General features: G+C 37.5%; 1 protein-coding gene across 1 annotated transcript in view; it reads right to left on the bottom strand.

Moving 5' to 3' along the window:
* The window catches only part of LOC126248949 (lysophospholipid acyltransferase 5), a 181,672-nt gene that overhangs the window by 90,476 nt on the left and 70,007 nt on the right, over positions 1–21,189 (bottom strand). Inside the window, exon 6 of the mRNA XM_049950479.1 lies at positions 8,129–8,260. Coding sequence (XP_049806436.1) covers positions 8,129–8,260 — 132 coding nt within the window. The remainder of the gene's footprint in view (positions 1–8,128; positions 8,261–21,189) is intronic.

Raw genomic sequence — 21,189 nt, 5'->3', positions numbered from 1 at the left:
CATAGTGTCATGATGTCTCTGCCAGGGGAATCCCCATCACATATAGAAATAAAAGACTTCCCTGCAGACAAAAGGGGATGCGGTTATACAAACTGAGTTGAATGAACCTGAACTGGTGACTGCCAGTTGCTGTTTGTTAATATGCTTTATTGGGTGTGCAAATGATCAGTGTTGTTATAATTATTAGCAAAATTCATAGATTCAGACTACCAGAGTGGAGAGAAACGGCTAACAGGAATAACAGGTAAGAAAGATCACATATTATCTTCTCAGTGTATCTGAGAAAATGAAATTTTGACAGAAAATTTTTGCCAGATCACTAGCCCATTGTACAGCTCCCGGTCAGCAGCTGCTTAAGTTCTAGTCTCAGAACAGTGCAGAAAACACGTGGTACGAACACATAATAATGCCTAACTGGAGAATAAATGGTGCATACCTGAACTGGTGATTCTGGCAGGGTTAGTGAAAGTAACCAGAGAATAAGTTTTGCTAATGGCAGGAATAGTTACAGAACTCATGATGACAAGATTTTTTCTTAGAATGAGGAAGGGGAAGAAACAGGGACATCACACAAGCTATATATGGAAGAATATAACAATTCCAAGTTTATATAAGAATTTCGTTCTACTACTTTTCAATCTCATGCTTGAGAAACTGGAGCAGAAGAATGAGACATTAAACAATTTCCTAACATAAAACTTTTTGTTTATAGTAGGCCTAATAGCCATTTGATACTGGTACTTCGTGAATTATAATCAGTTGTATTGTTTATGTAAATGAGGTACGTAAAAATGACCATTTGTGCCAAAACAATTTTGCTTATTTGGCATGTGTTACAATTGCTGCAGTATCAGAAAGGCCTATTTAGTTTTATCTTGCAGACAAGTGACAAAATACACACAATCAAATCAAGAAACCACACCAGTCTTGGATACTATTTGTATTAACGGCTTTTTCAGTATTGGACAATGACATTTTGATTTTTCGTGCAGCAAAATGTTTGACGAACTCTGATGAGGTAATAGATTCTTTTGCAGAAAGGAAAGCACTCCGTGTAAAGCTGCAGCAAAATTAAGAGAGAAAAAAAAGTTGAGACCTAAGGATTGAAGAAATGTGTACTGTGTTGCTTGTCTCTCATCTTTACTGGTTTTATGTTTCCAATATTTAATTTTATGTCACACAAAAGACAAAGTTATTAGCTAATAGGCAATAAAGAGTGCAAATTTACTGAAGAGTTCTTATTCTGCTGGTCACAAATAATCTCACCCAGTATTAATTGACAGGTTTTAAGGGTGGTAGGATGTGAAACAGGTCAACTGGGAGCAGGAGAGGCACCATACGAGACTTTATATTCCACTGTCCTGAATATAGGTTTGATGGCTACGATTACAAAATGTACAGGTCTGAATTCCACAGAGCGAAATAGAGTGATGTGCGATAGAAGAATGTTGTGTGAATGTCTTACATTTCCCCAAACACATATGTTTTATACATCAAACTCTCCAGAAATATGTGCAATACAAAATGAACGTATTTTTGAAAAATCGATTTTTAAACAAAAATTTGACGTTCTATCCCAAATACTTGAGGAGGAGGCATGAAATATCATAGATCTGGTGCTGAGTATACTGCTGCATCCATTATCTATTAGCTACCACAAGAATTAAAATATCTTAGCAGTAATCCAAGCACTTTCAAATCAAAACTGAGGAGTTTCCTCATGAGTCACTGCTTGTATTCTGTCAAGGGGTTCCTTGAAAAATGAAGCTGATTCCTTGTTCTATTGCTGATTGTGTTTATATAAACTTATGGCTTGTCTTTTTTTTGGGTCCATAAACATTTTATTTTATCTTTTATTACATTTATGTTGTAATTTCATGTACTGACTCATTCCACAGCCTTCGAGACTTTGGCCTCAATTTGGTCCAATGGAACTAGATGTGTAAGATAAAATAAATACAACAAATTTCTCTGTTATTATCTTCATGGAAGTTCAGGACTGGGATACCATCAAATACTGATAGATATTGCATTTCAAGAACAAATACACTGTGTGGGGGTCGAGACGCTTCACAAGAAATAAGGTCTTTGGTACCCATTGATCGCATTTCTTGGTGCTCCAGGGCAGTTTAATTGTTTCGCAAAGCCTCCTTTAGCTGTTTCAAATGGATCAAATGGCTCTGAGCACTATGGGTCATCAGTCCCCTATAACTTAGAACTACTTAAACCTAACTAACCTAAGGACAACACACACATCCATGCTCGAGGCAGGATTTGAACCAGTGACTGTAGCGATCATGCGGCTCCAGACTGTAGCGCCTAGAACCGCTCGGCCACTCCGGCCGGCTCTCTAGCTGTTTGCCTGTGGCTTGTGCTGTACTGAGCTGATCGTAATTTACTGTACAAGATATGTCATCAATCCCGGGATGGGGGTGGGGATTATCCGTGACTACATTTTTTGCTTCTCTTATCTGTCTTATGTGTGTAAACTGACTAATGGGCTCTAGTTGGTGAAATTGTCGGGGAGAGCAACATTCCTTGAGTTTCTTAAAAAGTGACCGTACTTGGTTTATGGTCCAGATAGACTACAAATGGTCTGGCTTCTACATATGAATGGAATTGCTGCACAGCTTCATGGATGACCAGCAGCTCTCGGTTGTATGCTCTCCAATTGGTTTGTGTCTACATCAAGTTTCTGGGAGGAGAAATCTAAAGGTTTCCAACACTTCTCAACTTACTGATGGAGGGCTGCCCCAATAGCCTGCTGGCTAGCATCTACCACTACTGCTAACGGTGCATTACAGACTGGGTGAGAAACGAGAACTGCTTTTTGTAAGTGGGTGTACTGCATCTCTGGTGTCCACAACAGGAGGTCTTGTCTTGTGGTGTTGTTACCTGTCACCGCTGTTGTCAGTGGTGCCTGTATCTCTGCTGCTCCCAGCAGGTGTCAGCAGTAGAAGTTAATGATCCCCAGGAATCTGCTGAAAATTCGTTGGGTGTCAAACACTGCACGGAGGTGTCTCTTGTGCAATGCAGCTGTCTTGGAAAACATCAAAATATCATCTAAATAGATGAAACAGAAATTACGTCACTGTAGCGCTTCATCTACAAAACGCTGCATGGACTAGGCAGCCTATTTTAGACAAAGAGGCATGTGTAGATAATCAAGAAATCCAAAAGGGGTTATCACTGTGGTCTTAAGGATGTCTTCTTCTACCACAGGAATCTGGTTATAAGCCTCTTTAGAGTCAATCACACTAAAAATTGTGGTTCCAAATAATACAGTCATGAAATCCCTAATGTTAGGGACAGGATAGCACATTTAAAGGATGGTAATCTCGGTAGGACCTCCAGGTGCTGCCTTTCTTTTTACCAGAAATAATGATGATCCCCTCAGGCTGTATGATCTGCATATGAAACCTCTTTGTAACATTTCCTCAAATTCCACAAAAAGTGACAATCTCTGTGGCTGTTGAGAGACTGGTTGGCCGGGTGTTGTCTTAATATGATGCAATGTGGTATGCACTACTTTACCTACATGGGTGATAACTTTCTGTCTGGCCTCTCACATAACAAAATTACAGGGTGAGGTGATGGTGTTAGTAGTACTTTTGCCTTTATCACCTGTGACCACGTCACTACCCATCTTGATCTGTGCCACACACAGGTTTATTTTCAGTCATTGATGGTGACTGAAACCCACTCCCAAAATTGACTCAATGACATTAGCTAACATGAATCTCCATTTCAACCTTCGATTGAGACCCAAGTCAACTATTACTTCACATTCATCATATGTTGTAATGGGCAAGTTGTTGGCTACAGTAAGGTGGAGAGGCACACCCACTGACACAGTTCATTCTGTCTGTATGATAGTGTAGTTGTATTTGAATCAATAAGGCAACTACGGTTCACTTGCCTATGCAACATATACAGTGTGAACAAACATGCTTGATTCACTGTGTGCGTGGCCATTGTCGATTTGTCACTGATCACTGGGCCAATATTGAGCGCTGCCTCTTAGTTAATTTTGGTTATGTCATCAACTGTGGATCCACAACTTGATGGCTCCATTTGTGATTCGGCACTACTGTGGAATAGAGTGGCCTACAGCAGACCACTGATAACATTTGGGATGCACATGGAGTTGTCCACCTTGTGGCCTGTGACCACCAAAATGCCTGTGGTACCAGCACGCTGGGTACTGTTGTTTACCCCGTGTTGCTTGGCCACCCGTTTGGTTCTGCTGGCAGAATGAGTGACTACTTCAACACTTTGCCTGGTGTGAGTCTGCTTCTTGACTGCCAGTGCCAATAACTACTTCTGAAGTGTGTTCACCTGACGCTGCATGCATTGGAGCTGTTTGATAATGTTCGTTTGCTGCTCATGTCATATAGCAGCAGTCTCACCTGAGCTGATGTCATTAATTGCTTGCATCACCACTGAGTTGTTTACCTGTTCCATCAAAGTATGAAGTTCGTCTGCTACTGACAATAAAGAATTAATATAACTTTTCTGAAATGTTGCCATGGCTGTCCTAACTGGTTATGATAGCTGTCTTAGCCAAACACGACATGGTGTTGCATCCAACATTGCTTCTTTCTTGATAATGTTTCTTAGGTGGCGCCAGAATTCTGACAGTGTTCTATCGCTGATAAGTTCAAACTGGAATACTTGCTGTGTGTGTTAGTCCATTGTTTTGCACATCTGGTTGACTAAGGTGTCCCTCAAGTGGAGGAAATTGATGTTGCGAGGGTGGGTTTAATATAATGTCCGAAACCACTGTCACTGCTTGGGCATCTAAGTTGTTAACTACCATAGTGAATTTTGTGTGAGCACTAGTAACATTGTTGGTGTGAACGCAAAGTCTAACATTGCAAATAACACATCTGGTTTTTGGCACGCAAATTGTTTGTCATATTTGCAGTCTGTCTCACTGCTTGCTGGAACAACTTAATGTCAACTTATGTTGCAATCTAAGTTTGGTGATCACTAATCTGATTTTTCAGGTCTTCCTATGATTATAAAAGCCGTTTTTTCATTTTAATCCATTTAAAGTTGAGATGTGAAGTCACTGTTTGACTTTGGACATTGACTGTCATTTTACGTTCCTTTTTTCATTTTAATCCATTTAAAGTTGAGATGTGAAGTCACTGTTTGACTTTGGACATTGACTGTCATTTTACGTTCCTTTGTATTCCACAGGTCACCAATTTATAGGATTCTTCCCTAAAACAAGCGGTAATAATTTCATAATGCACATGTAACCTAATAAACTGATTTTATTCTTATGATTATGAAACAAGAAACTGCCAGAAACTAAAAAAACAAAAAGAAAATATAACATCAGCAAAGTTAGGTCAGTAGAAGAATAACATATACAATTTTAATCATTATCCAAAGTTGATACTTATCACAGTTCCTTGCAAGAGACATCATTCTGAAGGACGAAACACCCTGTGGGATGATCTCTGATCGTGGACAAGTTTTCCGGTAATTGTACATTGTGCCATCAACCACAGAATAGCTGCCTACTACCCACAGACAAATGACCTCACAGAACACTTTAATAAGACACGAGCAAATATGATCTCGATATACCTTGATGTCGAACAAAGAGACTAGGATACTACACTGCCTGTTGAGACAATTGTATACAACACAGCAAAGCTAGACACTACAGGATTCACACTGTTCTTTCTGCTCCTTGCGAAACCAAAATGACAATGGATACATTGTTCCCGTTACAACCAGAAGATACTCTGGATGACTACACAAAACACCTCATCACCAGGACTGAAGAAGCAAGACAGTTGGCTCGCATACGGACCCTGGGTGCCCAAGAGATGGAACAAGAACACTATAATGCCAAGCACTGGTCAGTGAGATACAGATCAGGAGACTTGATAAGGATTTTTACGCCTGTGCAGAAAACGGAACTATCAGAAATGTTACTTAAGTGCTACTTTGGGCCATGTACTTTGTCTCTTATCAGATCTCACACACAATGTTGAGGATTATGATCCTTCATCAAGACGATAAAAGCACAGAGACGTGGACAATGTACTCTGTATGTAACCCTATTACAGTACTGAGGTGCAGATCTATGATGGGAGCTTCTTGTTCAAGGAAACTAATGACCCGTTCGACGATCCCAGAGGTTCAATGGGAGGGGCTACCTTCAATGCTCATCATAGAGCAGAGGATGTGACGAGTATCCTCCTGCAGTACAGAGGACCCTTGACAACATCTAGATCTAAGGTGCTGTTGTTGGCTCCAATGAGAAAGAACTCCTGAAATAGCAATGCCACAAAGTGTGCAACAAACCTTAAGGGGAGTGGTTAACATTACTGGTTGATGTGCTGTGGGTCGACAGTTCAAACTGCATCACCATAAAATATTTGCTGTTTAGTATTAATCATTTCTGTAAGGTTCTCAAAACTACTTCTGTTAGTAACAATGGAAAATCCAGGTTGGAATAACGAAAATATTATGAAAAGGATAGATTGCTGCTCACCATATAGTGGAAATGTTGAATTACAGATAGGCACAACAAAAAGACTTCTAAACACACACACACACACACACACACACACACACAGACAGACAAATGCAACTCTCAACTTTAACAGATATGAACACTGCCTCTGGCTGCCAAGACAATGGTCACATGAGTAAGAGTTGCATTTGTGTGTGTGTGTGTGTGTGTGTGTGTGTGTGTGGAGGGGGGGGGGGTCTCATTCAGAAGAAGGCCTTTTGGCTGAATGTTTACTTGTTTAGCAGTCTTTTTGTTGTGGCTGCCTGCGACTCAATATTTCGTTGTGTTTGTAATAAATGCACTTTCAGTGCTAAGTGATCTACTTCACTTAAAACCTCACTTTTAATTTTAGAGTTGATTGTGGTTAGGACGTAACAACATGGCAGTGTCATTATATTGGTCATCTTCAGCGTATACATACTGACCCATATGATGTTGATCACTCACTCATTCCCCCCCCCCCCCCCTCTCTCTCTCTCTCTCTCTCTCTCTCTCTCTCTCTCTCTGTGTGTGTGTGTGTGTGTGTGTGTGTGTGTGTGTGTGTGTGTGCGCGCGCGCGCGCGCCTGCCTGCCTGCCTGCCTGTCTTTTTGTTCACATTTAGTGACTTTTAATTGAAATAAAATGTCATATTTGCTGCCATATTCTCCAATCTCTGAGCCTCTGTGGTGTACGTGACAACGTTTTTGACAGGAGTCACTTCGAGTGCAGCACAGTCCACCCCTCCACTAAAGTATTTTGAGTAACATAATAAAAATTAAATCTTCAATTCTGTAATCTACAGATGAGCAAATATCAATTAAATGAAACTGATTTTTTTCTCTAATAACATGGTCTTTTTGTAGATGTTACACAAAACAGTGTCTTGTATTAAGAAGAGCTGCAGAATGACAAAAAAATACACAGAGAAAATTATAGGACAATTTCATAGAGCTATAATTTTCCTATTATTGAACATAAATGGCCACTTATACCACTTTCTAGGGAAGTTCAAAATTTTAATTTTGATATTTGATTGCATGTGTGATCAACATGAAACATGTACGTTATTGTTGTCCTTGGAAATTATGGTACATTATCAACTGATCGCAGCTGGTGTGTCCTTGAATATGTCAAAAGGTGTAATACAGTTTTAAGACTGACAGGTATTTGGATAGCAAGATATCAGTATGCAGGTCCAGCCAATTGTTTCAGAAGGTCTGCGAGTTCCTAAATTGCCACTCTCCAGGTTAAGTGGATTGGTTTTGCATTGACAGTAAACAGTATCTCTTGCTTATGGCCAACAAAATTTCAATATGGGACTTTTTGCCACAATGTTTCATCAAGTAAAAAGTTTACACTACTTACAGTAACATTTTTACAATTGAGAAGCATATGGCCACGTTCTGCTTGTTGTTTTTCTAACATACATGCAGGTTTGAAATTTGCATTAATGATATTTAGGCAGGCTCAATTTTCCATTACGTCACAACTGGTCTGTCACAAACAACATCAACCTATTGCAACATCTGGTATATAAAATAAAGAATCAACTAAATTATGCCAACATGCATGTGTAAAATGAATACTTAAAAAAGTAAACTGATTCTTACAAGAAATGTCTGACTCATCAGATAGCTATCTGGCAGGTATGTAGAGCCAAGCTGATAGATTGCAAGATACAAAAATCCCAGAGCACATCTCTTACGCCCCGCAGCCCAGCAGCTTGATAAATCTCCGGTCTCCTATTAAAGAAAAGAAAACAATATGTCACTAATGAACAATCATGTTACTCCAATCTAAGTCAGAATGAACAATGATTTCTAAGAAGATTGTACAGAAAGGGTCAAAGAGTGCAATACAAAATAGTGCATGAGAGAGAATGAAAAGTTTGAACTCTTCATAATTTGCTACAATTATGTGGCATGAGTAATGCATCACATGCTGAAGTACATGAATTTACTTTCTATTTTAACCATGCAACAACATTCCCAATTTGCAAAATAAAAGCTATTAATTTCTACACACTTGTATCACATTTCACTAAAGAATAGGTTACGCACTGTCATGCTCCATAATTACGTTCTTTACTGCACTAGAATGTAGGCATTATTTAGAGATCAGATAATACCACAAAACTGAAAAAAATAATATACATTAGGTTTTGATTTCTTATCTATTTAAATTCATCACTAGTTAACTAATTCAAGGTGGAGAGATGGATCATAGTTAAAATGACAGATGGTGCTAGGCAAGAAATGATCCTTAAACATTTGAGTGGTTTAAAGGACACCACAGAAAAAACTAAATTTGCACATGTGTACAAGAATTGAAACCACATTATTCCCAATTATAATTCCTGTTGGGTATGCCACTTTACTCTGGAGCCAAAGAGAGATGGTAGCTATCCAGACTGTACATTTCATTTATATTAAATATTACTGAAGGAACTACACAGACTATCCACTTGGCATTTGACAAACAAAGGTGCTGGAAACTAATATAGTTGCCACCCTGGAAATACACTGAGTCTACAAATAATTAGTCATGACAGCAACATGCACAACAGTTATGCAACAAATAATACTGTTATGTAACCTCAAAAAACACTACCAAAATTGCTTTAATGAGCAAAAGTTACAGTCGCACATTATAAATCAGATGCAGGATGGATGTAAAAGCATACTGAATTTAGCTGCAATTTGAAGCCAAGCAACCGATTTTTTACAGTTATCGATATGTTTGCATACAAGCACAGCGACAGAAAATACAAAATTCAAAGATAACACATGAATACAGTTTGTAGCCAAAGAAAAGTGGGCACTACAAATGTAAATAGTTTGCACAAAGTAAATCATATAATACACAAAACAATTAAAAATAAAATAAACATAGCCCATTTTCAGAAAACAATGATCACCTTCAAGCAATGGCCCTGCATATTATACATCACTTGACCACATACACACATGGAGAGTGTGTCTTGGACAACAATGTCAACTTGTAATGCCCCTTCTAGCTACAATGCAGTCCTCCTCTCAATCACATAAGTTATAATAGTGGTGCATATACCACTCTGACAGACAGGTTTCCACCTTAGTTCCCTTTGTTGCTAAAACAGACAAAATGGAGGAAATGCTGGAAATATGAGTCACATGCAAGAAATGTGTGAATCGTAGTTGTCCTATTGGAAGAAAACATGTCTCTGACACTGTGATATCAGCAACACAATGAGGTGGATGGTGTTCTGATACACCCTAAAGTGTACAGAAATGATGATGAGCCACTGCCTCATGTATTTCAGTAGCTGCCTCTCTTCTGATCAGTACCATGCTACTATCACAAATTACTGTCTGTCATGTCAAGATAGAGAATGCTCTCATCACTAAACATTCCACCAACTGCCTCTCTTACAACATCAAAGGTACATTGTAAAATGATTAAATGTGAGAGAGGGCTTATGAGGGACCACATTCATTTGTAGCCCAACTTCCTGGAAATTCCCAATGACTATAGGTAGCACTCTGTAAGAGACATTTCACCACTTTATGCTGCAGTTACTGTATAAACAGCAATAGCTGTTTATCCGATGCAGTTACCCACGTGTGAATCTGCATGGCACTATCAGCCAGAACCACAATCACAAGCTTGGAAATCTTTTTTGCACCACTAGTAGCAATAAATGATACACCTCTGGCACTTTGCATTCAATGTGGAGCACAATTTCCTGGAATGACTATGCAGCCAACAGCTGGCCCACAATAAAACTTTGCAGATACTCAGTTAAATGCACAAATTTTGATTGTGGGTGCCATCCGGAAATGTCTATAGTGTTCCCTAACAAAGTATAAGACTCAAAACAACAAAAACACTTCAACAAATGAAATACAGTTTTTATTGGTTCTGTGCTTTCATGCTCAGTATGCAGTTCCTACTATGTCAACAGCATGGCAATCTGAAACATTATCTTTACTGCTCCAAGCAAACATTGTATTTCTACATCATGCTGGCTCTAGGGGCTCATTTTTCATTTTCCAATAGCGTAACAATAAGCAACTGAATTATCACAAATAAACACAGTAGATTTAAAATTGAGTGCCTGCCATTACTGATGGTCTTAACATGTTTACTGGTATTTGGGCATGCACAGGATCACAAGTTTAGGTAATTTACGTCTTCTTTGATAGTAACTACAGTTTTTCCTTTGTTACAGAATGATTATAAAATACCAAGCCTCAACTGCTGTTAAATCAGTGTTGCTATCTACTTACAATGAAGCTCTTATTAGATAAAACACTGTGGTCCTAATCATACAAAAAGGCAGTCACTTGCTGCCACAGTCAGACAACTGATATCTGATTTGTCCCCAGAATTTGAATATATTCCTGGGCCATCTTAATACGGTTGCTTGCACTACAGTATTACAATTCAAACTTACTGAACATAGATTCACTTGGTATATTCACTGTTCAACTTCCATTTTAATGGAAGGAAACTGGAAAGTGCAAGCTGATATCCTGCAGTAACTATCAGTATTTAAAATGGGAGAGTTCATGTATTATAGTTAGTTCTGTATTTGCACAATTCACAAAAATGAAAGAACTATGACACCTAACTAATTAAGGAAGCTTCTATAAAAGATAGTAGTTACTTTAAGAAAGTAGTATTAACAGGAAACGTACAGTCACAATGAATCCTACCATAATGAAACCTATGCACTGCTCCATAATCTGAATGGATATATGTTATTTACAGTCAAGGAATGAATAGTGATATCCGGAAGACATAAGATACCTCACAGCATTACAGTGGCTTGCTTTTATAATATTAAGCATAAGTGACACAAAATACTTTGGTTGAAAATATACAGTAATGCATATTGTGACACTTCATATAAAATGACAGCACTCAAGAGATGGCCAGAAGCTGGCTATGAGAGGAGCTTAATATGTCATCTGACTAGCTGCAATACAGTCCTTTACAAGGGATTTCAATAAGTTCCAACATTCAACCTAACAGGAACCGACAGTAAGCAATAAACCTCTGTCTTGTATCTTGATCTTCCAAGGTGACTAATTAAGCAATCGTCATCTTGACTTGTATGGACAGATATTTTTATATGCGTATATTTGTAAATATTAAAATAATAGAGGAATTAAACAACAAGTTCCTGTATCTTTCGAATTTCATTATTTACATTTAAGTGTGCTGCTTTTTCTGTTAGGAAAAATGAGAATAAAAGAATCACCATTTATGGATTCATTGTCAAAATTCTCCATAAAAAGGTGCCAAATAGAAACTATAAATGTTGACAATAATGTGTAATACTACACTTTTTGACTGAAATTGCAGAATCTTCAAATTATGGAAATTATATGGGGGCTGACAGGATATAACAAGGACATAATAAGGAAAATTTGGAATTTTTAAGATTCTGTACCAATGTTACAATGCATGTCAGATGACATGATAGACAAGGAAAAATTTGGCATCAACATAACTACAGAAAGCATACCACAAACCAGAACTAGATAAAGTCTTTAAATACAGAAATGATTTAAGAGAACAACACATCACAGAACAATGCCTGATATACAGGGTGGTCATAATTAAAGTTAAACTTTCAAAATGCCGTAGAAATAATACCACTGGTCAGAATGATGTCAAATTGCAACGGAATATTATTGGAGAAGGGGTAAAAGTATGGCAGAAGAAAAAAAAATTGTGTAAAAATTGATCAATAGATGCGCTGTATGTGTCACATAAATGAAAACACCTGTCATGCGCATGATCCATAGAAGTTGGTATAAACACGCCGGGTACATGTCTTTTCCTCTTTTTGTGTCTGCGACATTCGCCATGACTCTGTCAATGCAGGATCACACTCTGCTTGTAAAGATGTATTACAAGAATGATGACAGTGCACACGTCACTCAGCAGAAGTTCTGGACACTGAACGGTTTGAAAAAAGTCGTTGGTCCAATGACTGCCATGGGTCTGGAGAAAACGATTCAGAAATTCGAAAAGATGGGTTCTTTTGGTGTGCAACCTGATAGAGGGAGGAAACGAATTGATTCAACATCGGTGGAAGCAGTGGCCACAGCAATGCAGGAGGAAATGAGTGGTGGTGTGCAAACGTGTATGATAAATACAGTGACACTAGGGAAATTTCAAGTAAGCAAATTCTGAAGAAATGTAATATATGCTCTATTGTCAATAAATGACGCGTTGAGACTGCTCTAAAATTACAGCAATTATTAGTATTTTTAAAAGCACATCAAGCAATATATTTGTTGTTTTGAGTTCTGGTACAAGTACTTTATATTCTCCTTTGGTGTAAGGCACTACTGCACGCTACAATTTGAATTACTATGCCACGAAAACAATTTATGAACGTATATAGGGTATGAAATATAGAATGGTAAAAATTTTGAATAAGCACTTTTTGGCAAGGATAAGATAATAAGCTCAGCCCAAAACACTCATATTTCAAGGTAATAGGCCTCTGGTACTGTGAGACACAGCACTAAGATGCATGGAAGAGAGGGGGGTTGGGTTGTTTTGGGGAAGGAGACCAGAGAGTGAGGTCATCGGTCTCATTGGATTAGGGAAGGATGGGGAAGGAAGTCGGCCATGCCCTTTCAAAGGAACCATCCCGGCATTTGCCTGGGGCGATTTATGGAAACCACGGAAAACCTAAATCAGGATGGCCGGACGCAGGATTGAACCGTCGTCCTCCTGAATGGGAGTCCAGTGTCACGGAAGAGAGAGAGAGAGAGAGAGAGAGAGAGAGAGAGAGAGAGTGTTTTAGGTCAAGGTAGTGAGGTTTATTCAGAGAAATGATGTCAATATGTACATCTTAGTCAGTATTGTTATGTCAGCCTGAGAGAAAATAAGCCAGATTGTACACAATCAGTGAAAAGACAGCCAGTGTGATCAACAGACACTGTATGTGTAATCTGTGTCACAGTCATATTATACATCAGATGTCAAACAGTTATTTTATTCTTGTGAGAGTATTCAAAGTGGCTGACTATAATAAACCAACAGAAAGAGAAACTAAATAAGTGAACAACATGTCAAACTGGATTTATGATGTTTTCTGATGCATGTGAAAAGCTAGTAACAGAAGGTTCTTAATGCAGTGCTACTTTGTATCTTCCATTGAAAGAGATGGAATTCATTTCAAACAGATGCTTTGATAACATACAAGTGAATGAAGTATAGAAATAGGACATTTCTAACATATTAAGGGCTGACAAACTGCCTGTTGGCTTCTGTCTCGGGTTCTTCAGCCAATGTTTGTTTAATGATTTTTCTGATGTTTCGCCAGCATGAGTGGCTGGCATTGTCATAGCTGCACCCTCCACTGCTGGTGGTGAAGCATTAACAATGCCAACCATTCATGCTGGTGAAACATCAGAAAAATCACCAAACAAACATCGGATGAAGAACCTGAAACAGTCAACAAATGCCCACAAAAGCCTTAACAATTTTGTATATTAAGAGCTATGTTCAGAATATGAAAGATCAATTATATACAATGTTATACTCTTCTTGTTCTGAGAAGGAGCTGTTGATATTTGGAACATTATTTATTTGGCACTCTGTAAATGTACAATAAACTTTCCTGCTGAATCTGTAAGTCCTCCATAACTGACTAATAATGAAATTCACAGGCCAGGGAAAGGCAATGTATACTAGCTACTATAGAATCATGCCCAGGAAAGCAGTACAGCAATCAAAACACTCTTCAAGTTGACAAGTTCTTCACTTTTAATGCATTAAAAAAAGTGCATTTGCAAACCACTACTGTGGATAGTAAGTAGGAGTGTATCACCAAGTCATAAGACAACTGTAACTTCTCTATATCTAAATATATCGTATGACACAAGAAGGGAATATTCTATGTGACCACTGAATAACTTGAGTGCCTCATATCCCTTAATACTATTTGCCATGAGTGAGATTTTGACTGATATGCAAATTAGTCTGTGCCATTTCCATAGCTTAATGAACAGTTTGATAACACCAAGTTCTGTGTCATCATAAAACACCATTATCACAAAACAAAGATATGAAAACTGTACCAAAATTGGTAAATTACAATGATTAATATATGATTACAATGCTGTGAGAATCCCCTCAAAACCAGAAGATAAATGTAGATACTAAATAGAACAAAACGTTCATAGAGTTCACATTCCGAATTATTCAAACATTTTAAAGAAACTCATAAGCATTTCAGTGGCACTCACGAAGGGTTCAGATTTCTTTTTGTTACTGGGAAAACTGTATAATAATACTTCAATTTAAAAAATCCTAGCATTAAATGATAATATGCACTATCAACTTTGTATGAATAATGTGATACGATTATTTTCATACAGATGTACATCTGTTCCCTTTTTAATTTTAGATTATTCAACTACATACAAAACTAACACATTTTACAAATAACAGCGGCAGCACCTCACCCCAGTTTTGCTTAACAATCTCAGTGAATGTAGTATGTGCAAGAACATGCAGAAGAATCACCACTAACATGACACATTATGATTTACCATTCACTCCTCATCAGAATTTTGGATTCAGGAGAATCTTCTGCATGAGACACACTATTTAAAACCAGAGTACATCAAGCACCAGCAGCCAGAGGAAAAAATGAATTTTCTCATGACTCATGATATGGACATCATCACAGTGGCCAAATCGCTGTGTACTAGGTATCAATCATGATGGAGTTTCTCTCTCATAGATACTGGATGCTGTTGGATGATTGTACAATCTCAGTAATTTTACACATGTATCTGCAGAGAAATATGTGGAAGTTGGAGCGTTACTACTACATGATCTAACTAAGGTATCTGCAAATGATTCACATGCACACCAATCCCATAATACTTGAAACTAAAAAAAAAAACAGTGGCTTTCTTCACAGTTAATTGGTAACACACTTACAGTCAGAGGTAGTTATTAAAACATGTATTGCTTTATATATGAAGTGGCATAACTGTAATGATTATTGTTGTTTACATCACAAGTGTTTATGCTTTATGGGGCATTTAGTACAAAAAAATATCTATCATTTCAGTTTTTCCACTGTAATGTGAATTGTTACTCCCCATTGTCCACAGAACTGCATAGCTTATAAATGAGAAGTTACTTGTGTTGTGTGATTGAACTGCTGTAATTTGAACAGGTACAAAGTACTCTCAATGACGGTTATTTGGTAACATGTAAATGTATATCTGTTGCCTTCATTGTATATAAACTAATCTACGCAGTACACACTTGACTGAAGTTTGTGTTGTTAAATTTCAAAAGGTCATGTAAGACACATTTATGTCAGTTGACGAATTCGTAATTGGTGGTACTTAAACTACTATCACAAAGGTGTTAGCTAACAAAACACTGCATTTCATGCAAGGAAAGACATATTATTTTCTACTGAGAACAATTCACAAAATGTACTGATCAGCTCACAGCAGAATTTGTGTGGGAATGTAACTAAAATAATTTTTTATGTAAATTTTTTCAAAAATATTGGGGTCACTGTAGAGGCTGCATGCACATGAAAATGTATGAAAGAAAAGTGAAGGAATCAGTCACGGTAAGCATTAATGAACAATACAGACAATATGAAGATGGCACTAATTCATTTCACAACATAAATAAAACAAACAAAAGCACAAATGAGTGACAAAAGATACTTGAACAATGTACAGCATAAATAACAGAAATGAAATGCACAGAAAATTGTGCAAAGCCATCATACAGCAAGTACTATCACTTAGAAAAATTGTCACTGCTTTTTACTGTATGTTGCAATCAATGAAACATGAGGGTAAATAGTTTCTACAGACCTGAAAGTAACTATAATTTCTGAATCGCAAGTGTCCTGATAGAAACTGACATACAAGCATTCAAATTACAAAAATATAGTGAATCTAACAGTGATTATGTAGATAATTCATAAATTGATACTAAATTGTTTTTGTTATTGTTACTAGTGACCACAATATTCAGAACATTCAGCAGCTCACTGTTCAAGCCTTTGGTGGTGCTATTTATTACGATTGCCAAGTTATTATCATTACTTTACAAAAAGAAAAATACAAATACAAATAAAAAACACAAAAAACCAGTAAAAGACAGTCTAAAAAGATATTTGGTCATTGTTATGAACTGTTACCAACAATCATACACATCTAACATGAGAAAATAAGAAACAAATGTTAAACACTAGTAAACAACAATAGAAAAGGGAAAGTACTAAACTGGGTCAACTGCAACAAATACTGAACTAGGTGAATGGACATAAAAATTAGGTTTCGACAATAACATACGCCATGATAAAAAAAAGGGGGGAGGAATCAAAAATTTTAACATAACCTTTCATCCTGCTTCCCCTTGACTTCATGGAAAGTCATTGAGACCCTTTCCAATTTTTATTAGCTGTTACATTTCCACAAATATGTCTTTGCATTTCAAAGTTTTTAATCAATCCCTTCACTACCTGCTATCTGGTTCAATTCTGTATGTATGTATGTATGTATGTATGTATGTATGTATGTATGTACAGATCAAATTGATAACTGTACAATATTACATTACACTTTTACATAAATTTAAGAAGGCAGCTCCAAAATGGTAGATAACTGTACAAGCTACACTATTTCACAATTTTACTCAAAAGCAACATCTGAAAGAGCAGTAATTCCTTAGCATTTCAAAATAAATTCTTTTTTTAAACAGTTTGGCATTAGGTCTTGTGTAAAACAAGAGTGTTGAGACAAACTGAAATCATAAATGATTTTATCATCATAGGCCACATTTTAATGTTTACTCCCAAATTTTCATTTTTTGGTCTCCATTTGGTTTATCAATTTTTTAAAAAAAAATAGTTAGCATAATTACAAATTTCATGATTTTGAGAATAAGCAAAGGCCACTGCTTCCGATTATCAGGAAATCCATTTTAAAGTCTTAGACTGGCACAAATTTTCAACTGTCACTGCATATTCATCATACTGCAGGTTCAGCATATCTGAATGATGTGAACTGATATCATTTCATGTCAGTGTCAGTAATATTGACACAAGAGATGGAACATGTCCAAAATGTCACATTGTATAATTTTTTCCATAAATCTAATTTTCTTATAAGTGTCTCCATAGTGTTACTTTAAAGAAAATTTGCTTCATTTCTTTGCAATGAACTATCCCATTGAAACATTACATTATGAATATTACAGTTCAGTTTAACTTGAGGTGAGACCCATGTAGTGCTTAGGTCTGCCTCGGATAAAGTGTTGTGCAGACCAAGAATTTCGAATAAAAATTTGCTATAAGCACATTTGGGACTCTAAATTTTCATCGATGTATCAGCTATGAAACTTTTGTATATCACAAATACAGATCAGGACATGGACTGATTTTAATTTAATATTACATCTCAAGGCTTGAAAATTGTTATTGTTATCACGCACCTGGCAATTATAAACCTTCAATAGCACTATATAACAACTGTTCATCATAGTTCTGATTTAGGCTGAGAAAATCTGAACTTTATGAATGACCATTCATTACTTTATTGTGCTGTTGTTAAGCTCTTAAACGTTGAAATTGTTTTGTGATACGTTGATACATAATACAGGGTGATTCAAAAAGAGTACCACAACTTTAGGAATTTAAAACTCTGCAACGACAAAAGGCAGAGCTAAGCACTATCTGTCGGCGAATTAAGGGAGCTATAAAGTTTCATTTAGTTGTACATTTGTTCGCTTGAAGCGCTGTTGACTAGGCATCAGCGTCAGTTGATGCTAAGATGGCGACCGCTCAACAGAAAGCTTTTTGTGTTATTGAGTACGGCAGAAGTGAATCGACGACAGTTGTTCAGCGTGCATTTCGAACGAAGTATGGTGTTAAACCTCCTGATAGGTGGTGTATTAAACGTTGGTATAAACAGTTTACAGAGAATGGGTGTTTGTGCAAAGGGAAAAGTTCTGGACGGCCGAGAATGAGTGATGAAAATGTAGCACGCATCCAGCAAGCATTTGTTCGCAGCCCAGGAAAATCGACTCGCAGAGCTAGCAGAGAGCTGCAAATTCCACAATCAACTGTCAACTGTATGGAGAGTCCTACGAAAAAGGTTAGTTATGAAACCTGAACGTCAACTACCCGAGGCGATGGATCGGCCGCCAGGCAGCCCGTGACAGAGCACTTCATCACTGGCCTCCAAGAAGCCCTGATCTTACCCCCTGCAATATTTCTTATGGGGGTATGTTAAGGATATGGTGTTTCGGCCACCTCTCCCAGCCACCATTGATGATTTGAAACGAGAAATAATAGCAGCTATCCAAACTGTTACGCCTGATATGCTACAGAGAGTGTGGAACGGTTGGAGTATCGGGTTGATATTGCTCGTGTGTCTGGAGGGGGCCATATTGAACATCTCTGAACTTGTTTTTTAGTGAAAAAAAACCTTTTTAAATACTCTTTGTAATGATGTATAACAGAAGGTTATATTATGTTTCTTTCATTAAATACACATTTTTAAAGTTGTGATATTCTTTTTGAATCACCCTGTATTTTCTGATCAACTTATTCGAATATTAAGATCTGTGTGTCAAGGGCTTTTTTCTTCATGATTATATGATTCAAACGAGGCTGTATAAACTATTTTTTTTTCTTTGAAGTGAGTGAAGTCTGCATTTATAAAGTTAGAACCACAAGGAAATTTCCAAATGGTTCTTTTACTAGAAGTAGTTTGGGAAGGTCTTCTGTACTCTTCACCAGATTTGCCAGCAAATACAGGGAAAAGAAAGATAAAGGACTAACTGAAACCTTTGATATCATTTTGCCAACTCTCAACAAATCTGTCACCCTTCCACCAAATCTAGACATTGGGTTACATCACAGACCAGTCTGTCATCAAAACCTACACACACACACACACACACACACACACAAAAAAAACACCTCACAAAACAATTATTCTAACAAGGGAACCTCCCCATCGGACCCCCCTCAGATTTAGTTATAAGTTGGCACAGTGGATAGGCCTTGAAAAACTGAACACAGATCAATCGAGAAAACAGGAAGAAGTTGTGTGGAACTATGAAAAAAATAAGCAAAATATACAAACTGAGTAGTCCATGCACAAGCTAGGCAACATCAAGGATAGTATGAGCTCATGAGTGCTATGGTCCCGTGGTTAGTGTGAGCAGCTGTGGAACAAGAGGTCCTTGGTTCAAGTCTTCCCTTGAGTGAAAAGTTTATTTATGCGAAGTTATGATCTGTCCGTTCGTTCATTGATGTCTCTGTTCACTATAATAAGTTTAGTGTCTGTGTTTTGCGACGAAAGGAAGTGCCTCTCTAATGGTAAACGAAAACATTTGATCGCAAGGTCATAGGTCAACCGATTCCTCCACAGGAAAACACGTCTGATATATTCTATACGACACTGGTGACGGCATGTGCGTCACATGACAGGAATATGTTGTCGACCCACCTAACTTGTACACTTGGCGAATGGGTAAAAAGATTCTTCTACCTTGCCCGATTTAGGTTTTCTTGTGGATGTGATAATCCCTCCCAAAAAAAATGATGAAAACATAAGAGTTTGTCACATAAACAGCAACAAATGAATGCAACAGTTTCACAGTCGCACAGTTTTCCCTGTTCTCTGTCAAAACATTTGTTTTTAACGTTTTCAAATTTTTCCGTGTGTAGACCGTCAATTCCTGCATATGTCCAAGCAAATCTGAACATGTCCTGGAATTTTGGAGAGTGAAGTTGATTATGTGTGAGTGCCTGAACTTTGATAATTGACACACGATCACGTAAACAATACTGCTCTGTGTACCTGTGCAGCTACGCAAAATAATTGTCTGAAAATAAAAAATTAAACTTTTCACTGGAGGGAAGACTTGAAGCAAGGACCTCTCGTTCCGCAGCTGCTCACGCTAACCACAGGACCATGGGGCTTCTGAACTCACACTCACCTTGATGTTGCCTATCTTGCGCATGGACTACTCAGTTTGTATATTTTGCTTATTTTTTCATAGTTCCACACAACTTCTTCCTGTTTTCTCGATTGATCTGTGTTCAGTTTTTCAAGGCCTATTCACTGTGCCAACTTATAACTAAATCTGAGGGGGGTGCGATGGGGAGGTTCCCTTGTAAGTGTTCTATTCTCCTTCTATATGTGCACATATTACATCGCATGCCACATCATTATGTCACGGAACAAAACTGACATCTGGTATTAGTAGGTTTAAGGTAATCATATTACTGCAACTGCTTTTATGAACCCTTGAAGAAGAATTATAAATACGAATTTCATAAATGCCTCAGTCTTTTCCAATGCTCCTGAAAGACCCCTACCCCTCAACTTAGGGGTGGGGGGAGAAGGATGCTGTACTTTGTTAGAGAGCCTCTGCCTAAAAACAGTAGTCTTAGCCTCTGCCTAAAAACAGTAAAGTCAATGTACATTCAAATTTATCATGTTCAAGAATTTCCCTCAAACATACAATCACTTCCAGGACAACAAATTATACCAAATAAAACAATTTTGTTAATGGTAAGCCTTTTACGAGCTTCAATTTCTCCAATTTTACAGTTGTGGACTTTTCCTAAGATATCTGTAGGAGGCAGTAATACGTTGTTTGA

Source organism: Schistocerca nitens, chromosome 3, assembly GCF_023898315.1.
Source record: "Schistocerca nitens isolate TAMUIC-IGC-003100 chromosome 3, iqSchNite1.1, whole genome shotgun sequence".
In the NCBI taxonomy this organism is placed as follows: domain Eukaryota; kingdom Metazoa; phylum Arthropoda; class Insecta; order Orthoptera; family Acrididae; genus Schistocerca; species Schistocerca nitens.
This window is presented reverse-complemented; position numbering and strand designations above follow the sequence as displayed.